Source organism: Bidens hawaiensis, unplaced genomic scaffold (assembly GCF_021521415.1).
Source record: "Bidens hawaiensis isolate Kalapana, Puna unplaced genomic scaffold, B.hawaiensis_p1.1 tig00005935_1, whole genome shotgun sequence".
NCBI lineage: Eukaryota > Viridiplantae > Streptophyta > Magnoliopsida > Asterales > Asteraceae > Bidens > Bidens hawaiensis.
In genome coordinates, this window is record NW_027491390.1 from 480,051 (window position 1) to 505,620 (window position 25,570).

At 34.6% G+C, this 25,570-nt stretch overlaps 1 protein-coding gene and 3 pseudogenes across 2 annotated transcripts; 2 read left to right on the forward strand and 2 right to left on the reverse strand.

Moving 5' to 3' along the window:
- The first annotated feature begins 1,808 nt into the window (after nt 1–1,808).
- Nucleotides 1,809–6,384, forward strand: LOC143631079 (protein CHUP1, chloroplastic-like). Of its 2 annotated transcripts, XM_077099930.1 has the most exons (9): nt 1,809–2,383; nt 2,492–3,219; nt 3,812–4,829; nt 4,878–5,131; nt 5,209–5,340; nt 5,432–5,613; nt 5,700–5,811; nt 5,906–6,049; nt 6,133–6,384. In XM_077099930.1, the coding sequence occupies exons 1-9, from the start codon at nt 2,278–2,280 to the stop codon at nt 6,229–6,231; spliced, it is 2,775 nt and encodes a 924-aa protein (XP_076956045.1). In that variant the 5' UTR covers nt 1,809–2,277; the 3' UTR covers nt 6,232–6,384. The 2 variants fall into 2 exon arrangements, with proteins under 2 accessions (XP_076956045.1, XP_076956044.1); XM_077099929.1 differs by having other exon boundaries at nt 3,812–5,131.
- Nucleotides 6,385–8,013: 1,629 nt separating this feature from the next.
- On the reverse strand, nt 8,014–8,932 carry LOC143631047 (uncharacterized; annotated as a pseudogene).
- Nucleotides 8,933–14,081: 5,149 nt separating this feature from the next.
- LOC143631048 (transcription factor bHLH30 pseudogene) lies at nt 14,082–15,240 on the forward strand (annotated as a pseudogene).
- A 7,633-nt stretch (nt 15,241–22,873) lies between these two features.
- On the reverse strand, nt 22,874–23,387 carry LOC143631023 (small polypeptide DEVIL 4 pseudogene; annotated as a pseudogene).
- Between the last annotated feature and the right edge of the window lie 2,183 nt (nt 23,388–25,570).

A 25,570-nucleotide genomic window follows, 5' to 3' on the forward strand; every position in this document is an offset into this window, starting at 1 on the left:
ATAATTAAACTAATCAAATAAAAACCAATTTCTTCAAATAATTAAATAAAAATGCATTAAAATTAGAAAGAAATACATAAAAGATACATAACTAAAAAAAACATAACTTAAAAAAAAATACTAATATCCATAATATTCGCGCATTTTTTCGACTCGTCGTCGTTGCAACAATGCGGCCTCTTCGTGTGACCCTGCTGCTTTGAGGGATTTGTATTCTTTACTCATTTCCCGCAACTCCATCATAGCGGCAATCTTTTCGTGTTGTTTGTTGGTTTCTCTCATGGCATCGTTGAGTTCCTCGACACACTTTTTGTGTTTTTTGATGATTTCTTTCATGGTAGCGGCGAGTTCCACGAGTGTCGGTTGGTTCGGGTTGTTTGTAGGATTCATTTTGTTAGATTTTTTGAAGAATTTGGGTATGAATTGTGTATGAAATGGAGAAGAAGGGTGTATGTTTATATATATATATATATTGTTTAAATTAATTAATATTTTTTTTAACATTTGACCGTTGTCAAACGGTCATTTGTATATAATATTATTATTTTTTTTCTCCAACCGGCGACAAATAGAACCCGCCCCCGCCCCTTTTCGCCCAATTATCGCCGGGGGGGGAGGGGGTGGGTGGCGGTGTTCTAGCCCCTTCGCGCCCGTTTGTCGCCCGATTTCACGCCCACTACGTTTGGCCTAAATGGGTTGGTACTGACGGGAACACTACCCCAGGCCCCGTGGTACCACCCAAAACTCATACTGCTTGGCACTTGCTTCCCAAAGCCTATCTGGCTGTATTTGTTCTCTTGTCTTGTACATTATGTTTTGTTAACTTGTACTCTAAAATACAAATGTATATAAAGCAGTAATGTTAAAACTAAAAATCTATATAAAGCAGTATTTTTATTATTTTTTTTAAATGAACGGGTTAAATGGGTCAACTTGCAGACCCAAAACCGACACATTTTGGTAGTTGCGTTTGCAGGCTTGATCTGAAACTGACCCTAACCCATTTATTCTAAACCAAACCCTCGTATTTTATGTTAGGTTCGTGTCAGGTGATAAATGCACTGTCTACGGGACAATTCTTTCTATATCATGTTTGATAAATAAACATACATACAAATAAAGAAATATAATTCACGTTTTAAAAACTAGTATTAAATATGTGACTCCTTTTTCATCAGACTCATCCTCAAATGATAAGACAACCAAAGAATGTAAGGTTTTCCCATAACCAGAGCATCATATTCCTTGTTTTTATTCAATCACAATTAGCCCATACAATATAGTGGTCCAGTTTCCAGCCTCTTGGCACCTACCTTCAATATGTTTTATTAAAAAAATTTCACCAAAAAAAAAAAAAAACTAGTTTACTTTAGTTTCATCATGCAAGTGACAAAGTTATGATACATATAAATTTCATCTATAAACACCTATTATTATATAAGATAATAAATGTTTGGTATGTTAAGAAATAGCATAAAGGACCAATATGTGGCCACAAAGGCTTGTTCTTGTATTCATGGATAAGATTTTGTTTTACTCTCTTTTTTTATTAACATATGCCATATGCATCAATCCATTAAAGCAAGAACAATCTCTACCTTTCTTTTATTAACTTATCTTTCCCATCTGTATTTTCATTTCCACCAACTAACCAAAAAAAGTAACCATTTTTTGCACTTAGTCTTATAAAATGGAAACCACCCCCCCCTAAATCAAATATTAGTCCTTTCTAGCAACACTTGAGACAAAAAAACACAATATAAAGATTGGTTTTTAATCCAACAGTTGTTATTGGTGGCTGCTGTTTACTTGTTTTTAGCTTGGTTATCAAGATAACAGCATGTATGGTTCATAACTGTAGAATTTGTGTGGACACTAGACATATAGTTAGCTGGGATATGGAGTTATGGACCCGTTGGCCCGCATTAATTGTTAACCTGTTAAAGCTAGACAATTGGCATCATCAGTCAAATCCTTAACCAATTTCCACAACTATTTATAATCCAAAACACATTTGGATTCAAGTTTTACAAACTTACAGTTGTTTCAAGTCGTTTTTGCCTTGTAAATTCGTTGGTATTAAACGTTATACTCATCGAAACATACTGCCTTATCAGAACAGATAAAGCTCCTCAAAGTTTGCTAATTTATTGTTTCGAAAGATTTTAAATTGTTTGCAGATGCTTTGAATGGTTGATCATGAAGTCTTGGGATGCTGGTTGACATCGGTTTCGGTTTTTGGTGGAAATATTATTGTTTTGTATTCACAGTATCCATATGATTGTCAGGGTAGGCTTTCTGGTTGCTGCTTCAATTGCAGCTTATGCAGTTAAGCAGGTTAATGTTAAACGCCCACCGTCGAATCCTGTAAACAAATCTGCAGGTTATTAATATATTATTACTTCTTGCTCTTTCAGACACCAAATTATTATTCTTATTTTGAATTTATTTTGAATATCTGAATAATATTTTGTTATAATTTTTTGTTCAGGAAAGGATGAAGAAGAAGAGGAAAAAGAAGAGGTGAAACTGATAAGTGGTTTGATAAATGTGCAGCCAAACAGTCCTGATTTTGAAGATGACATTCTCCCAGAGTTTGCGGATCTTTTATCGGGCGAAATCGATATTCCATACGAGAAAGATCGGGTTTACGAAGCTGAGATGGCGAATAACGAACACGAGCTGGAACGGTTACGAAACCTGGTCAAAGAACTCGAGGAACGAGAAGTCAAACTCGAAGGCGAGTTGCTTGAATATTATGGACTCAAAGAACAAGAATCTGATGTTGTGGAGTTGCAAAGACAAGTAAAGATCAAAACAGTTGAAATCGATATGTTAAACGTGACAATAAACTCGTTACAAACCGAGAGAAAGAAACTGCAGGAAGAAGTGCTTCAAGGGGCTGCATACAAGAAGGAGTTGGATTCGGCAAGAAAGAAAATCAAGGAGCTTCAAAGACAGTTTCAACTTGAAGCAAATCAAACCAAAGGACAGTTATTGTTGTTAAAACAACAAGTTGGGATTCTTCAAACTAAAGAAAAAGATGCTGTTAGGAAAGATGTTGATATTGATAAAAAGTTAAAAGCTTTGAAGGAATTAGAAGTTGAAGCTGTGGAGCTTAAAAGGAAGAACAGAGAACTTCAGCATGAGAAAAGAGAGTTGGTTATTAAGCTCGATGCAGCCGATTCGCGCATCGCAACATTATCCAGTACTACCGAGGTAAACTGCATTTCAACTAGGGGTGTGCATGAAACCGAAAAAACCGAACTGAACTAAACTAACCCAAACAAAAATGTCGGTTTGGTTTTATGTTTACGTAAATACCAAATATTCTGTTTTGTGTGTGATTAAAACCAAAAAAAGCGAACGGAACCGGATGTATGGATTTTCATTTTTAACTTTGAATGTTAAGAAATTTATAATGATTTTAAATTTTTAATAACCAATGTAACACAAATATTTTAGCCCAAATGTGTAATAATTAATTATTTAAAATATTTAGGCCCAAATTCATTATTTTGGGAAAAAAAAGTTTTGCAAATAAATTTCATGTCCAAATGGTATAACCAAAAAAACTTAAACCAAACCGGGCCCAGACTGAATACGAAAAAGCTGAAACCGAACAGTATTCGAAAACCCAAAAACCGAATTTTGGTTTTTGGTTCGATTTTGAGCCTAAAACCGACCCATTTACAGGAAACAAGAAACCTAGACAGATATACAACAGACCTGTGGGCTAAAAACAACTAAATACTTATAATGACTACTGATAGTTATAATTAACATAATGTGTGTTTACATGGTGTTATAGACCGAAATGGTGGCCAGGGTTAGAGAAGAGGTAAACAAGCTCAAACACACCAATGAAGATCTGTTAAAGCAAGTAGAAGGTCTCCAAATGAACCGGTTTAGTGAAGTCGAGGAGCTCGTTTACCTTCGTTGGGTTAACGCGTGTCTACGGTTCGAGCTAAGAAACTACGAGACCCCAGCAGGGAAAACCTCGGCTCTTGACTTAAACAAAAACCTGAGCCCGCGGTCCCAAGAAAAAGCCAAACAACTAATGTTGGAGTATGCAGGGTCCGAGCGTGGTCAAGGCGGTGACACCGACCTCGATAGCAACTTTTCGCACCCGTCGTCTCCTGGAAGCGAGGATTTCGACACCGCCTCGATCGATAGCTCAACGAGCCGGTACAGCAGCCTTAGTAAAAAACCAAGCTTGATCCAAAAACTTAAGAAATGGGGCAAAACCAAAGATGATTCTCAGTCTAGTACTCTTACTTCACCCGCGAGATCGTTTACGGGGTCCCCACGGATTCAGAAACCGAGGGGCCCGTTAGAGGCTCTTATGCTGAGAAACGCGGGCGAGTCAGGAGCGATCACTACGTTCGGTGAGGGTGATCAAGATTCGCCTACTGCAACTGATAATGTTGCATCATCATTTCATTTAATGTCTAGATCAGTTGAAGGTGTGTTGGATGAAAAGTACCCTGCGTATAAAGACCGTCATAAGCTCGCGTTAGAACGCGAAAAGAAGATTAAAGAAAAAGCCAATCAAGCGAGAGCCATCCGGTTCGGTGACAGTTCGGGTTACAAACCACCAACCAATAGTAAAACGGTTAGTCTGCCGCCGAAACTGGCGCAAGTTAAGGAAAGAAAATCCTTAACATTAACCCCTGATGCTTCGGCTAATGAATCAGCAGATGGAACTGCAGTTGGTTCACAAGGTGTGAGTAAGATACAGTTTGCTGATATTGAAAAAAGACCACCAAGGACTGCACGTCCGCCACCTAAACGATCAGGTGGCGGCCCGCCTACTGCCACTGGAGGTGGTCCGGTAGTGCCTGGCGGTGGACCTCCTCCTCCGCCTCCTCCACCAGGAGGTCCACCGCCACCACCTGGCGGACCACCATTACCACCTCCTCCGCCAGGAAGCCTTGGCAGAGGAGGTGGTGGTGCTGGTGGTGGTGATAAAGTTCACCGGGCCCCAGAGTTGGTCGAATTCTACCAAAGCTTGATGAAACGTGAAGCGAAGAAGGATACGTCTGTTATATCCGCTATAGCGTCCAACACTGCTGATGCAAGGAGTAATATGATTGGCGAGATTGAGAACCGATCGACTTTCTTGTTAGCTGTATGTCTCAAGCCTCAATATTCTAATCTTGTATCTAATTTAATATGTTGCTAATAAAACGTATTGTCGTTTTTCAGGTAAAAGCGGATGTGGAAACTCAAGGTGATTTCGTCGAGTCACTTGCTTCTGAAGTTCGTGCTGCTTCGTTTACAGATATAGAAGATTTGCTCGCCTTCGTAAGCTGGCTAGACGAAGAGCTCTCGTTCTTGGTATGCCTTTCAAAGCTAACCAACTCTATAGTTAGTTATGTAACTAACATAACTAACAAAACATTGACTCATGTTATGATATATTTTGAAGGTTGATGAGAGGGCAGTATTGAAACACTTTGACTGGCCAGAAAGCAAAGCAGATGCATTGAGAGAAGCAGCTTTTGAATATCAAGATCTCATGAAACTCGAGTCACAAGTAACTAATTTTGCCGACGATCCAAACCTCTCTTGTGAAGCTTCTTTGAAGAAGATGTACAAGCTGCTTGAGAAGTAAGTAACAAGATACAAAATTCTCTTTTTTTTTTATTATTATTATTCTAAAAAATTAATATATACAATCTGGTTATTATTTGCAGAGTGGAAAACAGTGTGTATGCATTATTAAGAACAAGGGATATGGCTGTGTCTAGATACAAAGAATATGGTATCCCAGTGAACTGGTTGCAAGATTCAGGTGTTGTAGGCAAGGTATGCTTAACTTATGGTTAACTTAAATTATATTGTTTTAATCGGTCACACGTTTAAAAGGTAAAACTTATTGAAAAACGATTTATATTTGTAGATCAAGTTGGCGTCGGTACAATTGGCTAGGAAGTACATGAAGCGTGTTGCTTCAGAACTTGATGCGCTGGACGGGCCCGAAAAGGAACCAAACCGAGAGTTTTTAGTGCTTCAGGGCGTGCGTTTTGCATTTCGTGTTCATCAGGTAATATTTATTATTAATTTTGGAGTTATATAAGTTAAAAGTTGTGTGTTAGTTATATTAAAAACTATGGTTTTTGTTTACAGTTTGCAGGAGGGTTTGATGCAGAGAGCATGAAGGCATTTGAAGAACTGAGAAGCCGAATGAATAAACAATCAAATGACGAAAACACCCCTGAAGCGTGAGGGTTGCGTGATTTTTCATCTCTTTTTTTTTCATGATGATATATTCCATTTTATAGCTTGTTTATGTTTACTGTCTTTATGAAAAATTACATACCTTATATATCTTATTAAACCACAAGATCAAATTCAAATAACAAGAAAATATGTGTACAAGTTATAGTTTCCATTTCTGCCTAACCTAGCCGAGCATGGCTTGGTTTCGGTTTTGATCTAGAGTACAATAAGTTGCTAACTAAATATGAAGTTGTTCAACAAGTCCAACAAAGTTCAATCAATCGAAAAATATTGAAAATAAGCAACGCGTAGCATGTATGCTTTATAAAAAAATAGTTATTGTTTGTAGCCTCATTTTATTCAAACTACTTGTGCTATATGATTATGTGATTTATATCATTAGCCTCATATAGTATGATTATACGCCCACCTTAGTAGTTGACTTTGTGCCAAGTCGAACGGGTCCTTATTTAATGTTTTTAGGTATTCATCTTTACTTGATATAATACGCATGCACATGGAATTATACAAATTTTAGCCTCATGTAAACATGTATAGATATAAACTTGTGTTAAACTCACCAACTATTTTTAGTTGACCTTTATTTTCATACATGGTACAAGTTGATGTGATGAAAGGACGAAGAACACGTGGTTGGACTTTTAGGTTTATTATATAACGAAAATGCTTGTACTTTCGAAGCATTGTTATTTGTTTTATGGTCTTTGTTAATCATGAGTTCCTTGAGCCATTGATCGATTCCAGAACTGCAACATATCTTATGACCATTCTTTTTGTGTGGTTCACCTTGTTGAGCAACTGGATTGGGCTGGGCTATATGGATCTTATCTGGGCTAGGTCCAAGTTCATTACATTCCTTCAACCTAGAGGTGCACAAATTGGGTTTTTTTTATAACCGGCTCCGGGTTTGGTCAACAAAGTCAAAAACTGGTTAAGGTAGGAACCAGATCCAAGTATGGTCGAGTCTGGCCGGTCTGACTGGGTTTTTATCGGTTTTTCGCCAGGTCGGATCCATGTTTTGACCCTGTAATGGTGAAACTGGCTCCCGTTCACTTACAGGTTCAGGTATGGTTTTTCTGAGGAACTGGAACCTGGTTTGTACCCGTGGGACGGGTAGTGACTAGTGAGGGTCTGGTCCTGAGTCGGGTCCGGAAACGGGCTTTATGCCCAAGCGGCCAAGCCTACTTCATCCTCATAGTCTTATCAATTTTTCATTCAAAGAAAAGGGAAGATTAATCTTCATGTAGAAATTAGTCTAGTTTTTTCTGTATTTTGTTGGAGACTTGCGGTAAATCAATTCACATCTACCTTTATTTATGATCCAGAATATAACGTTAAAAGTAACGTAAGGTTAATCAAGCATCATGCACCAATGGACCAGAACAGGTGTTTTGATGGTTGAGTATTATGTGCCTTATATCCAAGACTTGATGCAAAACATATATTGAGCCGGGAGTCTCACCGGAAGCAGCTTCTTTATTCCTACGGGGTAGAGGTAATGTTGTCTACATCTTACCCTCCTCAGACCCTATTATAGCTTTCCTATTTGTGGGATTTACTGAGTACGATGATAATTTTTTAGCAAGCAGATGAGTTGCAGTACAACACTCAAGAATAAAGGACATAAAAAATATACATATTTTCTAGTGAAAGAAATAGACAACAAAGATAATACAACTGATACATGGTGCCTAGCATCATTTATTCAACACTACAACAAGAAAGAAAACAATAATATGATGGTAAAATAAAGAACAAGTGGCTAGCTTACTGTCCCATGAAAGTACTGGAAGACATATTATTATTATTATTATTATTATTATTATTATTATTATTACTACTACTACTACCATTTAGTGGATTTCTTGAATTTAACCAACAAGCAGGAGGCTGATCAGCAATACTTTTGGTGTAATCAAATATAGAGTGATCATTTGTTGATGGTATGGAAGTAATATTATCCAAGTGCAAGTGTTTCAGGAAGTGATAAGTGTTTGAATACTCAACAGGATAACATAATGGTTGATCTTTCATGTTATGATCATCATCATCAGGATTAATTTCCGGAAACCCAAATTGCGGTGGATGGAAATCATCACTAGGAATATTATTCTTGACCATGATTCTTGAACTTTCATCATTAATATTATTTTCTCGGCTAACTGTTCGAACATCAGCTTGTGATTGAAGGGTTTCAGTGACTTCATTAATCGCTTTTTCGGACTTGGAAAAGAGTCACTCGACGGTTTTGCTTGCTTTGTCGAATCCCAACATATCGTTGAGGTCGAAGAATTTGCGAGCGGTATGAACCGATAACCTCATCCTCCTGTCTCTAAGGCCTTGAGCTGTGTGGATTTTGCTTTGTTTATCTTTCTTACCACCACTTTTTTTCTTCTTTATACACTTAAGTTTAGAAGAAAAAGGCTTAGTTTTGGTGGTTTTTGTGGTGGTGGTTATGTACCCATTGGTGGAGACATGGTGGTCAAGGGTTGTGGTATCCATGACTTGTTAACTTGATGCAACAAATTTTTGATGTTTCTTGAAGAAAACATATAATTATAGTAAGGGAAATAGAGACATGGTTTGAATTTAAGGCAAAAGGTAGGTCTTTATGGCATGATATAGATATTTTGATAAGAGGTATAAAGAAAAGTTTATTTTGGTAACTTAGTATAATGTATATATGAAGTTATACTAATTTTTTTTTTAAAAAAGAATATGGTGATTGTGTTTTCTTTAATTGCTAATATTTTATTTTTTAACTCTGTGTATTGTGGAATTTGAACCCTCGAACTACAAAGAAAGAGACCGTATATATTTGTATACTTACAGTGTCGAGTTAAAAAATAATATAGGATGTATGCTACTATTTTGCCATGCTATTATTTTCTAGAGTTGCCAATGAGCTTAGCTCAACTCGTATTTGAGCAAAGTGAAGATTTGGGTTGGAGACCGCAAGGTCTTAAGTTCGGGTTTGATTCTTACTGGGTTTTACCGTCATGGGTCTTTGGGCAACAGGTTTCCTCGAAACAAGAGATTGTAGGCTTGGCTACACAGCACAGTCTGTAATCACGGGCTTATGGGGTCCCCTTTTGCTGTTGGGTTACCCTGAGTAATTAACTGGGCTTCATTCGCTAGTCATTAAAAAATTTTTTTTTTAGAGTTAGGCATTGTAGACGAATCAAACGTTCAATGAACAGTTTGGGAACCATTCTACGAGAAGTTTGTATATGCTCGTTCGTTTAATAAATGAACAAACATAAACAAGAAATTTCGTTCAGTTAGTTAAACAAATGAAAATGAACATAGCCCTCGTTCGTTCAATTATGTTCGCAAACATTCGTGTTAATGTTCATTTGTATATGTTGTTCATAAAAGTTTGAGTGAGCTGTGATTTTCGTCCCTATGATTTTCCCAAATCTGCAATTTTAGCCCAATAGTTTCAAATTAGCGATTTTTGTCCCTATGGTTTCATTTCACTTGCAATTAAACCTGAATTCACTAATCCCATTAAGTCTGGTTGTTAAACACATCAACGTGCCCTTCACGTGAGGGACTGTTTTGTACTTTTCCCCCCAAAATACACCCAACCCCTCACATAAGGGGGCTTGCGAATTAGGATCGTGGTTTACTTGGGGAGAAAAAAGGACAAAGTTACCCCTCACTTGAGGGCATGCTTATGGGTTTATCGACCAGAGTTAACGGGGTTAATGAATTCGGGTTTAATTGCAAGTGAAATGCAACCACATGAACTGAAATCGCAAATTTAAAACTATTGAATTAAAACAGCAGATTTTGACAAACACGGGGACGAAAACCGCAGTTTACTCTAAAAGTTTTTTGTACATTTATTTATCTTATCTAGACATTTTATATTCTTTAATTTATTACCTCTAACATAAAATAAGGTTTCATATTCTCACATCCATTTTCCATTGTTCGTATTTCCTTTCTCATCATTCACATTGGTGAATACATCGATTTCAATTTCTAGGCTTCGCTAAATCTTATTTGTGTTCGTTTGTGTTTGTGAACACATTCATTTCCACAAACATAAAATCTCGTTCGGTAAGCGTTTATGAACACATTATTTCTTTAACAAACGAACATGAACAAGGTCTTGTTTTTGTTTATTCGGTACGTTTACAACCCTAGGCGTTAACGTTAATAAGTGGGCACTAAACAATTAATAATACATGTGGCTATGATAACATGCATGTTTAAAGAGGGCATTAAGTTTGTAGACATAGAGCACAACTAACTGTAGGAGAGCCAAGTGCAGTGGACGGTTATTAAATCTCATTAAAGCCACCATTAACTAGCTATCATTATATGTGTATATATATCACCACTGTGCTGTGGGACAACCTTCTCATAACACTCTTTTGACTCAACGCCTAAAAATAATTATTGCCAAACTTTTCATATCACATAATAATACATGTTTACACGTGAAGGATATTAATGTTATTTGTGAGTTAAAAGATTGGTTAAACTAGTATTTAGTAATAAAAAGAAAGTTAATTTTTACTTTTAAAAAGACGACTTTCTTGTGTATTATACTTTATAGGCCACCGTATTTTCTAAACTGGAGAGTCTCGTTGTCCCACTCTGGTCAGACTATGTTGTCTTAACTAGGCTCACGTTGGCTTCAGAGTTTGGCTTGCATGTTCTCCTTAAAACTATATCGACGGCTGTCACATGACAGTCGTGCCGCTGCGAGAGCAGAATTATCTGAGGTAACACATGATGGGATGAAAGTCCAGGTGGGCTCAAGGTTCAAACTGACAACATCTCAAGACCTAGCTCAAATCTTTAGAAAAAAAAATTAATAGAAGGTGTCAATTCTCTCTTTTACAGTTTTACGGTTTTACCTCTTCCATTCATTGCCGATTTTAAAGTAATTACGAATAATGGATCTACATAACCAATCCAAACACTTTTTGAGCCCATTCAGGAATCTTGAGCCCATTTAAATATCGTTAAACTAGGGCTGTTCAAACCGCTCGTCGCTTAAACTCGTTCGCCGCTCGCTCAAAAATTGCTCGTAAAATGCTCGCTCGTTTTTTCGCTCGATTGAAAACGAGCCGCTCTGCTCGGCTCGGTTTGTAAACGAGCCAAGCAACGAGCAAGGGTCTGCTCGGTTCAATTCGGCTCGAATATTTTTAATTATTTTTATATATAACTATATATGAACAAATATATAAATATATAGACAAAACACATAAATGTAAGCTTCCAATTATTTTTAACCCTTTAAAAGTTTCATATTCCGTCAATTTTATAGTTTTATTTGTTCGATTCAAGTTTTAGAATACTAAAATTTGTTTACGTGATCATTATATCTCACTCTAAACTTACTTTTAATAAAAATTTACAATATATTACATGTTTGTCTAAAAACTACTAATTTATTTATAAAATATATTACTTACAACCTTAAAATTTGTTTCTTATTAAAAATTTTATATTGAAAAATAATAAATAATGCTCGAAATCGCTCGATGTTCGATCGAAAAATGCTCAATTCGATTTTGGCTCGTTTTGGTTTTCGCTCGGCTCGAATTTCAGCTGTTCGGTTCGGCTCGGTTGTAAACGAGCCAAGCAACAAGCAACTCTTCGTTCGGTTCGGCTCGGCTCGTGAACAGCCCTACCTTAAACTCACACACAAATTTAATATCAGATTATTTTTTGTTGGTTTTTTTTAAAAAAAAAATACTCCAGAAATTACTAGGGTTTTCAACAATGTGTTACTTTGATTGACACTTTTTTTAACAATTTTTTTCTATGATTTATATGTGTGAATAATAAATTTCTAGCAGTGTTTTTAATTTACTGTTTGTATCCAACTGCGCATTTTACCCAATTTCCATCCTTTTATTTTTACTTTATTTAATATTTTTCAATTTCAGTTTTTAACTACGGGTTATGTTATGCGCTGACAATTTCAGAACTGATTATTACAGAGAATAAAAAAGTAGAACATAAAACAACAATGAATATTGTTAATCCATATAAGACAAATCATTGGTCATAAAATTTGAAAGTTCTGAATTCCATCAAAACATTCAGAATGTTCACCATTATTCATTTTGTTTGGTAATTTAATATTTTCATTTCATTGGGTCTGCTTAAATGGTTCTCAAAGTTTAAAACATGTGGGCATCATATATATAGTTGATGCAAGAACAAATGGAAAATTAATTGGACCATTTACTTTAACCTAAGAAAATTAAACAATGCACATCAATATCAAAATTACTCATATGTATGATGGTGATTCTATACAATACAATCTAATTTTGATGCGGCGATCAAACTGAAAGAATAAAAAATGACCGAACTACCCAAACCCAACGTATCGCTACGATGAACTGAACTAAGGAATAGGACGAATGAAGAATCCCAAAGGTGAGGTTCGAATATTTTAGTGACATCAACATCATTTTAGTATAATTTTATATAATGTACATTGATACAAGTTAACCGGTGTGGAGTACATGTTTGTTCAAGATTATCGTATGAATTCTAGGAACCAACGAACTCATAGGTTCAAAGGGAATACCTAGACGAGGTCCAGGAGCAGAATAAGTTGCTACTAATCTTCAACAGGAATTAGTAAGAAATAACTGAATTGGTCCATTAATGACAACTATGATCAATGTTAGCTCATTAGTGCTAACTTGGCCGTCACTTGTAAGTTGATACCAATCAATTATCAATGGTAAGTTAATAATGATGAGTGATGACTAATAAGTATAACTTGCATTAGTGGTAACTAAGATCAACAGTTAGCAAACTTTATTAACAATAACTAAGTTGTTGTTGAAATAGTTCATACTTAGGATTTTCCAACTAATATAATTGTCTAGTTTTCAACAGTTATAATTAACCGTCAATAGTTAAAACTAATATAATTGTCTAGTTGTGGCGGCATCGTATTGGTCGGTGAGTTTTGTTTATTTTTTTTTAAAAAATTTTTAGTTTAATAACCATAATATTACTATTACTATTACTATTACTATTACTATTACTAATATATATAAATAGAAACTTTGGTGCCGCAAGTGGCTTATTGAGCCACTTTGCGGCACCGTATTGGTCGGTGAATTTTGTGTATTTATTTATTTTTTAATTTTTAGTTTAACAACCATAATAAATGTAATGGAAACCAATCAAACGTCATTCTTTTTTTGTTTTAGTTCCGGTATCATAGCAAAACTGAAAGAAACAGACCGAGTTTGCTTAGACTTGCGACCTTATTTAAAGCCTATGACCGAAAATGCTCGGGTTTTATCAATGTGTAAGTTTACCGACCCCCCCCCCCCCCAAAAAAATAAAAAAAAAAATTGGTTGTTGGTTCACCTCAATAAATATTTCATTTTTTAGTTTCGGTATCGTAATGTACGTAATCAAAACGACCGAATTCGTGGCAAGTTACCTCCTAAATGCTTGAGACCGACATCGCTTGGATTTTACCACTGACGAGATTTGCCAACCAAATAAACATCATTTTCAATATTTTGTTTTATTTATGTTAATGTTTTTATATGTTAGTTTGACGATTTTTTTGGGTTAACGCTCAGTTTTACTCATAGTGTCTATCTCGTAACAAACACAGCTAGTACTGGCCGAATTCGTGTAACTCATCGTAGTAACGTTTGGGTTTAACCAACGCCCGAGTTTCAACGATGGAGTTTTGCCGGCTGCCCCGATGCAACGCGCTATGTAGAAAAACTAGTTATTATATATGTTGTTTATTCTGAAATTCTCCATATTTAAGCCAATTTATTGATTATTCCAAGTATAAAAAGGCACTACTCCTCTCGATATAAAAGTGAACACTCATTCCATTTTTACACTTTCTATTTTCTTCATCAACACATGCAATACACATTCACTAAACCATGAATCTTCATGATTATTCATCTATATTCCAACCATCACCATCATCACAAATCCCTCAACCATTCCACCACCACACCACCGGAGATTATAACCACCCATTAAGGTTCGAAGTGGCTAATTACCATGGACCAGACCCGTCTAGTATTGAAGCTAAAACAAGTAAGACGACTGCTCAAGAGATGGTGGATGCTAAAGCTCTAGCCGCCTCGAAAAGCCATAGTGAAGCAGAAAGAAGGCGTAGAGAACGGATCAATAACCATCTTACAAAGCTTCGTAGCTTACTTTTTTATTTTACAAATTGGATTATAATGACTTAAACTATAAGTTATTGGTCGATAATAATTCATATTGACAGTTTAACTAAAAACTCAGAGAAGATTCACTTTTTTTGCCAAGACAATTAATCCTACTCACATAAAAAGTATTGATTACACTTGATTTCCACTCGATTTCACTTATTATGAATTATTATCGGTCGAATTGATCTTGGCTACGAATTAATATTATGAGTGGAATTGATCTTGGCTATGAAGGTTAAAGTAAAGAATTACATAGTTTAGATTATTAAAATCTGACTTGTTATATTAACCAAAAGTATTAAAGTAATAAATACTCCGTAAAGAACTACTTTAGACAGACAAAGCAACATTACTTGCTGAAGTGATCCAACACGTAAAGGAGCTAAAGCACCAAACCTCCATGATGGACAAACAAAGTTCGGTACCCAGTGAGACAGACGAGTTGATCATAGACAATACATTTGATGAAGAGGGTAGAATTGTGATCAAAGCATCGTTATGTTGCGAGGATAGGTCAGACCTCTTGAAAGACTTGGTAAAAACATTGAAAGTGCTCCGACTGAGAACCCTAAAAGCCGAGATCACAACACTTGGTAGACGAGTCAAGAATGTTTTGTTTGTAACAAATGAAGATCGTGATTTGAGTACGTGTGATAATAAACAAATGGCGAACCATTCGCTAAACGTCATTGAAGAAACACTTAAGGCACTAATTGAGAAAACAGACTATAGGGATGATTCTTCTTTTGTGAGCATTAAGAGGCAAAGAACAAATAAATGTAACTAGTTCACTAACTTATGAACATATAAACCTTAAAGAATATTGGTTGTATTTGTATGAATCTTATATATATGTTGAAGTCTTTGTTTGTTTCCCTAATTAATGAATCTATATGTGATTATGTTCTATGTCGTATGTGATGTTATATATATATATGCATGATAACCTTTAACAACTTATTATTTATCCTGATTTATAAATTTTGCATGGAATATTTTGAATTAATTGGTCGGTTAACTGAAAAAATATATACACGCACATCATGATATTACGTATGGGTGATGTCATTATAAAGTATAAACCTATTCATTTCACGAGTGGTGGTGTAGTAATCATCATTTGTTTGAATCAATCAATCATTAATCATACTCACAGCAAATCTATAAGTAGGGTCTGAGAAAGGTAGGATGTAGACACACCGTAGCTCTATCTAAAGAGAGAAAGAGGTGGTTTTCAGAGAGACCATCAGCTCTAAAATACATATGTATGAAACAATACAGAGGGAATCAAAGTTCAGCAGTAATATAAAAATATTAATAATACTAATAATAATAGTAGTAGTAATAATAATAATACTAATACTATATATATGTAAAGAAAATAACATTATGGTGTGCGACGAAATAAGTAAAATATATAGAAGCCTTAAGGTATTCCTTTCTCCATAAAAATCCATAACTTTAATTCTACTTCTCTAAGAATTCATATCCTCAACCATGTCCTCGGATATGTTTAGGTCTATCATATCATGCCTAATCCTCTCGTCCCAAGTAAATTTAGGTCGTCCTCTACCCCTCTCCCCCTCTATAGTAATGTTTTCTACGGATCTAATAGGATTCGTCGTCTGTCTTCTTTTCACATGTCCAAACCATCTCAATCTCCACTCTCTTATCTTGTCTGTTATGTTCGCTACCCCTAATCTCTCCCGAAACACAACGTTTGTTATACGGTCTAACCTTGTATGCCCACACATCCACCGTAGCATTCTCATTTCTGCTACCTCCATCTTCCGCACTTATGTCTTCTTGATGACCCAACAGTCTGTTCCATATAGCATTGCAGATCTAACTGCAACATATAACATTCTCATTTCTGCTACCTCCATCTTTCACACTTGTGTCTTCAACATTTGTTTGAATGATAAATTAATAACATATCAAAACAAATAAAATAGTGGGGAACCAAAGTCACCATGCGTATGACCACCCCACTACCTGGGGCTGCAAAGAAGGAATTTAAAAATATAAAAGAAGGGATGTGATACATCACTCATATGGTGACCGTACAAATCTGTATGACTCGTATAAGGTTATACAGACCGTATAGATCACACATGACTGACAAGTGTATAGTGTGACATTAAAAAACAACGTTTTCTTCCTATATGACCCTTATACCCCTATATGAGTTGTATGTATAGACGAAAAGTGGTGTGTGAAGATGCATGAAGATCCTATACCTAAAAGACAACTATATTCCGATAGGCCATTAACGTTTTCTAACACACCACAACGGAATGGAGTGTCAAGACGGAAGAACCATTACATACAAGAACATTCCGAGATGGTTATGGGCGATATCGTGACCCACAAACCGGCCCCCGGATCATATTTTGTCTAAAAATGGGCCGAGACATGAGTTAAAACCGATCACGCGCTGCCAATTAATGGTTGTGACAGCTTGCTCGGGCATAAGATTTTACTGACTTTAGGGAATTAGGGGTAATTGTGATAATAATCTACCATTGGCAATTTGGCATAGTTATCATATTATCACATCTACCATGCTAGCATCAGAATATTGTGCATGGTTCTCATATTAAGAACAGCTTATAATCAATCTACTCCTAATAAAATCACGTGTCCTGTTTGGTGATTGGTTATATTAGTGGACTAGAGCCCAAAAGGATTATTGAAGTAGCCCAATATGCCTTGATATAACTTGGTATCAAGAAGCCTAACCAAAAAGAGAGAGCACAATCTGGTCAAGCCCAATCTTTCCACCAATTACAAGTAAAAACACAAAAAAAAAAGAACATAAAAGCACATTGTAATATCTGTGTACAAAAGAGTATTTTCATAAATTATATGTATTATTATATATCTTAAATAAGGGTGTTTGATTCGAATATTTGAATTACTCTAATCGATTATTCGAACTTTAAATTCTTATCCTAGATTCAATTTCGAAAAAGACTCATGAAATTCGATCCAAATCAAATTCAAAATTAAAACGCGCAGCCAGTTCAGCGGATTAGGAAGAAAACAAGAACGTCAAGCAATCGGGGAAAACTTCATGATGAGACATTTCTTTTTGGGTAAACTATTTTAAAAACTAGAAATAATTTCATATATACCCTTGCAAACATTATAAATATCATATATACCCAAGCAAAACTTAAAATGTTATTTATGATCTTGCAAAATAACTAAAATATCATATATGTCCTTATAAGACAATTAGAGTATTATATATACCTCTATTAATTAATAATAATTTAATAAATGACTATTTTATCGTTGTTTTTCAAAAAAAATAATTTTCATATATGCCATTTTTTAACGAATAGACCATTCTACCAATTTCTATTACATAATATGTTTTTACCCTATGTTATTATTTTAATTTTAATTGACGTTTCTCACCTTTAACGACAACCAAATCGAATTTCGTCCCTTCTTCAAAATTACAAACCATTCGAAGGTTCAAATTATCTACATTGTAAACATTTTAATGCATCTAACCAAAATAGAGTAATTTGGTCATCTTTTAAAATTTTTAATTAATTGGGTATATATGTATATTAATAACTTTGTAAAGACATATATGATATTTTCAATATTTGTAAGGGTATATATAAAATTGCCCCTAAAAACTAATAGTCATTTGTTTTAAGTTTTAACTATATTATGATTGTATTAATATATTCTCAAGTGATTGAGGGTTAAAGTATTTAAGGTTACCAAAAAGTTATTCATCAAATTTTAATATTAGACCTTTAACTCATGAAACTAAAATTATAATGACCACGTTCGTATTTCAAACCAATTATTGGAAGTGGTGTGTTTAAATAGTTAGAAATTGGACCAAGTGTTGGGTTGGGTTGGGTCGGGTCACTGTGGAGTTGACCACACGTTGGGTTGGGTCATGGTGGGGCTGATCACACGTTGAGACTTGAGAGTTGCTAGCTTTTACACATTAAGTGATCCATTAACTATTTAGGTGTGGCCGACAAGTATTAATCTTAAGCTAACCACACCTTGGGTTGGGTCATGAAGAATACAACGTTTTTTTTTCTTTTCATTTCCTCGGTTTTTATATAGATATGTCCTGCTTTTTGTGAGGCGTATTTGGACTTCTATGGAGAGCACACAGTACATTTTAAAGAGATCTCGAGGTTCAAGTACCGTCACGATTTGGTTAAGGGTGTGTTTTTTCACATATTCATGCACACCATGTTTGTTAAGAAATAAGCACATGTGAATTTCTTGACTGGCCCATTAGATGGAATGCCAGCTCTTAAACCATTTGACATTTTAGTCTTTGGATAGATAGCAGGGAAACACACATATGTAGATCTAACATGGGTTTCCCCTTGTGGGCTTGGGTAGTAGTGTTTTCACGGTGGGTCTGCTTGCATTAAAAGTTTGATTCATGAAAGGTGATCAAACGCGAGAAAACGTGTCTTGTCATGCAACCAACACGTGTTTACACTATTCACTTTTGATACTTTTGGTTCGTAGCGCAAAGCTACTTAGTTATGGTCAAAGGGACTTCATTTACGACCCCGCGATTTATGAATGCTAATTTTAAACCACTAAGCTTTGTTATTTAAAAAGGGCTAACAACGCAGCTTGTAGCAATAGAAATGTGACTATGTGAGTCAATGTTACTCATTAAGGTGTTGACTAAAAGAAGAGGACAAATTTGACTCCTTTGAGGTAACTCACTTAGTTATTGAGTTGATATTTGTTGGTGATATTATATATCACTCGTGAACTAATATGGATACCTAAATTATTGATGTTGTTGAGATATCTCTATCATGACAACGATGTTGGATAACTTCATTTATTTATAGCTTGACTAAACTAAAGTCATCCATGCTTTGTATAATCAATCAATTCAATCACTACTTTATTGCTTAGTTGACTAAATAGTCATTACATTGTTATATAAACAACTTGATCACAATGTCAATTATGAGATTCTGTTGTTATTATCCTTAAAACTACTATCAAATACTAATTAAGTTTATTAAGATATTCTTGTCATAACAACAATGTTGAATAGGTTCAATTAATTTATTGTTTGACAGGAAAAAGTGATTTGTTGAATATCCTAATCAAACAAACTTGTAGTTATTTATTGATTGACTAAATAGCTAACACTAGTGTTTATTTATTTTTATTTATTTTAGCTCATAACCAAACCAACCAAAGGTAATAGTAATATTTTGAACAATATTGTTGTGTTTGATCTAATGTTTTTTTTAAAGAAAAATACATACTTCGTTGGTACAAGAATGCGATCGACGACACGAATTTAAGTTGAAGTGTTTCATATTTCAACCTTAAAAGACAAACGTTGACTATGTTTCATTGACATACAACGTTGTTTATCATCATCATCACCATATCTCGGTATGGTATCTTAACATTAACTTGTGATCTTCATGGTAGAGTTTTTAAGACACCCCTTATATTTTGGAGAATTTCTATTTCAAGCCCAACATTTGACTATATCTTAATGTTAATCATGTGATTATAAAATTTTCCATCGTTAAGAAGTAGTGTTTACAACGAAATTAAATGTAAATGGATGACAAATTGCGTTGCTAGCCTTTTTAATAGAAAATGAAGAGGGGTGTTTTCATACCGACTAAGTCTACATTGGATTTCTAAAGATGTATAATTTGGTGAATAAAAGAATTAAATTAAGTGTGTCCTATATGGCTATATATCTATATATTGGACCATAACCCATTACACGTGGGATGCTTGTTGGAGGTAGTGACCACACAACTACTTGTTATTTTGGTGCTGACTGCACCGAATATCATTTTTCGTTTAATTAAGGTCTTGTTTGGATGCATTATAGTGGGTGATATAATTAACTTAATTTGGAAACAACTCAAGATTTATTGGCTGTTTGGTTGAAGACAGAAATATCATTACTTCTAAAAACCATTGTATGTGACACTTCGTGTCAAAACATCTCCAAAATATGATTAATTTTGTGTTTGAAACAGTGTTGTAAAAATCGTTAGTCATTAGTTGGGCGGTGGGGTGGAGACTATCGATTAATCGGGATTAGTCGTGATTAATTGGGATTACTCGGATCGGACGTGAATGTATAATTTTCAGTTTTATACACACACACACTTTTTTATATGTAATTTTCAGTTTTATACATACACAAACATATTTTGGCCGGAATTTTCGCTGGAAATCGCCGGTTTTGCTGGAATCTCACCGAAAACCGCCAATTTTGGTCGGAATCTCATCAGAAACTACTAAATTTGGTCGGAATCTCACCGGAAACCGTCATTTTGGCCGGATTTCACCATTGACCGATTAATTGGTCAACTAGCCCAAAGTTAATCAGTGAAGTGAGGACTAGCGATTAATTGGTGTCTAGTCGGGATTTTTGCAACACTGGTTTGAAACCACCCACAATACCCAGCGAGTCTTCCTGATTTTAACCGTCCATAATGATTTTGACGCTCCAAGCTTGACTCGCCCAAGAACGCAATCAATGAGAAAACCCCTTTAAGTCAGGTTTCGAACTTGAGACCTTAACGTGTCACCTTAGCCATCATTCCCTATACCATTGGACAAAAAGCCAACTGCAACTTGAATATATATATATATATATATATATATATATATAACCATTACACTATACATCGATCGGCTAGATTTTCCAAATATATGGTTGTATAATTTTACGCCTACAAACACAAGTTTTTGAACATTCAAAATAGTTAACATATATTAGTCGGTTTCTTACATAATGGAAAGCAAGAAAAGAGTGAAAAGTTAATTGGTTTGACCAAAAGCATGTGTAAAGGTGGCACCAACTAGACCACTTTATATCAATAATCAAAGAATCATAAGATGGATCATAGACCACTCTTATTCTCACATGTTATCTTTCTAGAATAAAAGCTTAATCATACCCATAAAATCATCCTAATCCTTACCTCTAACAGTTTAGTATTATTTACATATACTTAACAAATTCATACACTAAACATTTAAATTTATAAACTAACTTTCAATAAAATGTGTCTTAAAAAGTAATACTTAATTTTTACTACAAAAGGAGATAGGTTGTTTATGCTCCTATTTTCATGATAATTACCGATGAACATTATCCGTTGGTAATTACCGAAGGATCTGTAACAGAAGGGAAGTATATTACAAAAGAAATGTAATTTAAAGTATTAGTTAATAATCCGTCGGTGTTCCCCTCCCAATTTATGACAACATATGTTGGTATGAGGACACAATTTTGAAGTTTCATCCAGAATTTTTAACGAATAGAAATTCACGGGTTAGTAAAAACTTGTGTGGACTTCCATGATGTAGAAGTTTAAACATATATACATACTATATACTTTCATTAAACACACAATTAACCACTTGGCAGGTTGACCTAATTTTTATATTCACAACACATCTCCTAACAATTTCTCAAATGATAACTATTTATGTCATATTAAAGCATGTTTGGGATTAAGTTTGAAAATGCTTATTGGCTTTTACGAAAAGCTATTTTGAAAAGCTAGAATTTGAGGCTTTTGGAAAACTGTTTTTTAACCATTTCAAAAAGTTAAAAAAAAATTGTGAATGTCAAACACATGTTAACTTACTGGCTTTCTGAAACACCAATAAGCCAATAAACATTTTTCAAACTCAATCCCAAAACCGAGATTACCAAGATGAAGTTAAACTATATGATATAAAGTACCATGGCTTCATTTTGTTAATAGGAAAGGGAATTTCCTTTTCTAGTACTTAACGAACAAATGAAAACTTTGTTAATATAATTCCACACCATTTTGCAATACTCCATCTTTGGTTATCCACATAATTAATTTCTAGAAAACATATCAAACGTTCGGCTTAGAGTATGACCAATGTAACACACTCGTCCTTGTTTTAAACTGCCAACTCAACGCACCACATCAACACGCCACATCAAACTTCAAACCAACTTAATTACAAAAACCTTTATAATACCTACTCTTAATTGTATGCTTCCGTCGTTGCCCACAAACCAATGGTGTCAAGATAACACCACTTCAATGAGGGAAGTAGTTTGTAGTTTCTGTTTACAAAATCCAAAAGGTGCCATGTGAACACCATTGAAGATGCTCTTAGTTTCACAATGTGAAGCCTTTAACGTCCCTATAAAAACGTATACAAGTGTATTAAATTGATCATATATTCAGATACGCTAATGTTTTGATTTTTAAATCAAACAACTACGATGAATTAGTGATGTAATTGAATAACCGAAAACCAAACAAAAACGTGCTCACATGAATTTGAAGAGATCATATCAACCAACAACATGATCATTAGATCACAAACATGCTTAGAAACAAAAATAAATAATTTTTTTTTCATAAATAAACTTTTGAAATATTAAATTAATTTGCTCCCAAACCACATAATGGGAAAAGAATATGAATAACTGACTTTAACATAAGTAGAATACTTAGAAGTTACATTAAGGGCCAACGAATAGGGTTACAAAATTGTTCATGAGCTCCTCAAGCCACATAATTTCTATATACAAACCACTTGATCAATTAGCAAGTCTCATCAAAGAGATTGCATATATCAATCATGGTAACAAAGAAGCATGACCACACATCTCTTGATAATGTAAAGCCTTGCTTTATGTTCTTTAAGAACTCCTCCAAGTCCCTTGCTTCTCTTGGAGCTTCCTATCATCATCATCATCTTCATATCTTTTAATCTCTTTTCGAAACCGAATAATAACTTTTAAAGCCGATGAAACTAGAACCTTACAATGCGGAAAATGACCTTAGAGAGAAATGGATCAAGGGTGTTCTCTTGTTGTTTCTGTGAAAGATGTGCTGGAATATTATGGTAGAACATGAAGGATGTAGTTTGTTTATATAGGAGGCTGGTGGGTATGGAAAGGGGGGGGGGGGGGGGTTGGTTCATGAAAGGGTAACTTAATAGTTTAAACATATATTATACATGTAAAAAATAAGAGTGTGGGTGTAGGCATCACCAACAGACATTGTGGGTCAGGTATGATATTAATAAGGTAGCATCACTCCATAATTTATGATTTTTTTCATCTTGCTTCTTATGACCAAATTAATTATTGTTCCTGTTCATCACACTTAGAAAAAAGATTTTTTTTTTTTGCTTCTTGTTTATCTTTAAAGACACTTATAAAAAGAATTTTTTTCATATAAAGATTGTGAAGTCAAAAGAAAACCCTTCTAGATTTTTTTTAAACTTTCATATTAATTAATTTTGTTTTAGCAATTATCCTAAAAGTCCACATTTTCTTTAATGTAAAAATATCTACATTTAGGATGTATGATATATTGTCATTAATTAATTCCCATTTTGAAAGGTGCTTGAGATGTGAAATAAAAAGCCTATATTATCAAACTCAGTAAAGTGTAAAATTTAGTCGTAAGAAGTAAAAACTAATGATGTTTAATATGTTGAAGTTCTAAAAACTTGTCTTTAGAAGAATGGAAAAAGTATTTATGTTCTCATTTGCAGTTATAAGTTCACAATGAAATATATGTATTATTTTTATAACTATTGGTAAGGGTGAAGCACATTGGCCAACAACATATTCCAGTATATGAGCATTATGTCAAAAGACTTGAATCAAAATACCAGTCAAAGCCTCACGTGAAGTCCCAAATACCGTGCCAAATTCCCATGAATACAAGTGCCCATCATATTAGGGGATTATTATTTCAAGGTTATGACCCAACACTTGTTACTTAAGTAAACTCTACATACTCTCTAAAGGCCAGCAATTTAACTCATTAAATTATTTACTTAGTGACTTTATTTCGCGTTTACCCTTTCGGTTTGGTTTAGTGTGGCCAACACAACCAACTCAGCTGGTTTGGTTTACTTTATCCAGAAACCGTAGTTATTGGTTTAGTCCATAAATGTTGTCAAAACGGGTTGAAATGTACCATCGCTATGATGTTATGTTTTCCATGGTTTTAAAAGGTTTTCATAACCCTATTAACACATAGTGAACCGGACCATTAATGATCTTAAAGAGGGTTTGAGCGATTGCAATGCTATCACTAAGCTGATACCGCAATTGCCTCAAAGCACGGTTCTTGATATTTCTAGTTTATTTATGATCGATGTTGAATCTAATGATATTATATTATGATATTAAAAGCTTGTTGAGTTCGTCAAGGCCATCTAAGTGTTTTTTCATGTTTTTATCTCAAGTAAATGTTTTGATGTTATATTATACTTTTTATAATGTTTTTGTTGTGGTATTGTATTCATAAATCATTTTGATTTTTGTTGTATGTGCGTGAAAATCTAAGAATATTTGCAAAAATACAATCATGCACACGATACAATTTATGAAATATCGCATTATTAACTTAATAAGAAATTAAGATACCATATGTAATGCCATTCAGTGTTCTGCATTAGGCTATTTTGTTTACATGGTATGTGCAAAACCATGACAAGTTATTTTCGTCCTTCATATATGTAGATGATGTGCCATCAACAGCCCGTGATCAATTCGTACGCTTCACACACTTTCACAATTCGCAAGGTTTTAGTATTAAGTAACCAACTTTTGAAGACTATATATGATCCTATAATTGCCAAAAGTATAATCTTGGCTAATGAACCAACAAATATGAAGTAACCACACAAAAACATAAAGTAAACCACACGTTAACCCTTTATACTTATTTATTATTCTATTAAATAGTTTAGCTTAAAACTAATCAGTATTGCCTAAAATTAGGCCACCACCACTTGGGTGTTTCTCGTGTTCCTCGACATTTCCCTTATCTTGGATTGTAACTTTTGATGCTCGCAATCTTGGAAATGGTTTAAATAACAATTAACATCTCTTTCACTTGTTCTTTTACATGTGTCTCGTTATGCTTAAATATAATTAACATACTTTTAGTATAGTAAGTGAAATAAGAGGGGAAGGGGCGCTCATGGGTATTACCCATTCACCGACCAATCATACATCGTTATTTTATTTCTACCTTCAAGTACCCACAAACCAGAAAATAACTCAAAACACTTACCCATAAGTACCTTAAAAC

What these genes read in the sequence shown, in the direction of transcription:
- LOC143631079 (XM_077099929.1), top strand. Translation starts at nt 2,278, where the DNA reads ATGATTGTCAGGGTAGGCTTTCTGGTTGCTGCTTCAATTGCAGCTTAT. An exon ending in ATGTACAAGCTGCTTGAGAA is followed by an intron (nt 5,614 to 5,699) that starts GTAAGTAACAAG and finishes TATTATTTGCAG; the next exon opens with AGTGGAAAACAGTGTGTATG. An exon ending in ATTCAGGTGTTGTAGGCAAG is followed by an intron (nt 5,812 to 5,905) that starts GTATGCTTAACT and finishes TTATATTTGTAG; the next exon opens with ATCAAGTTGGCGTCGGTACA.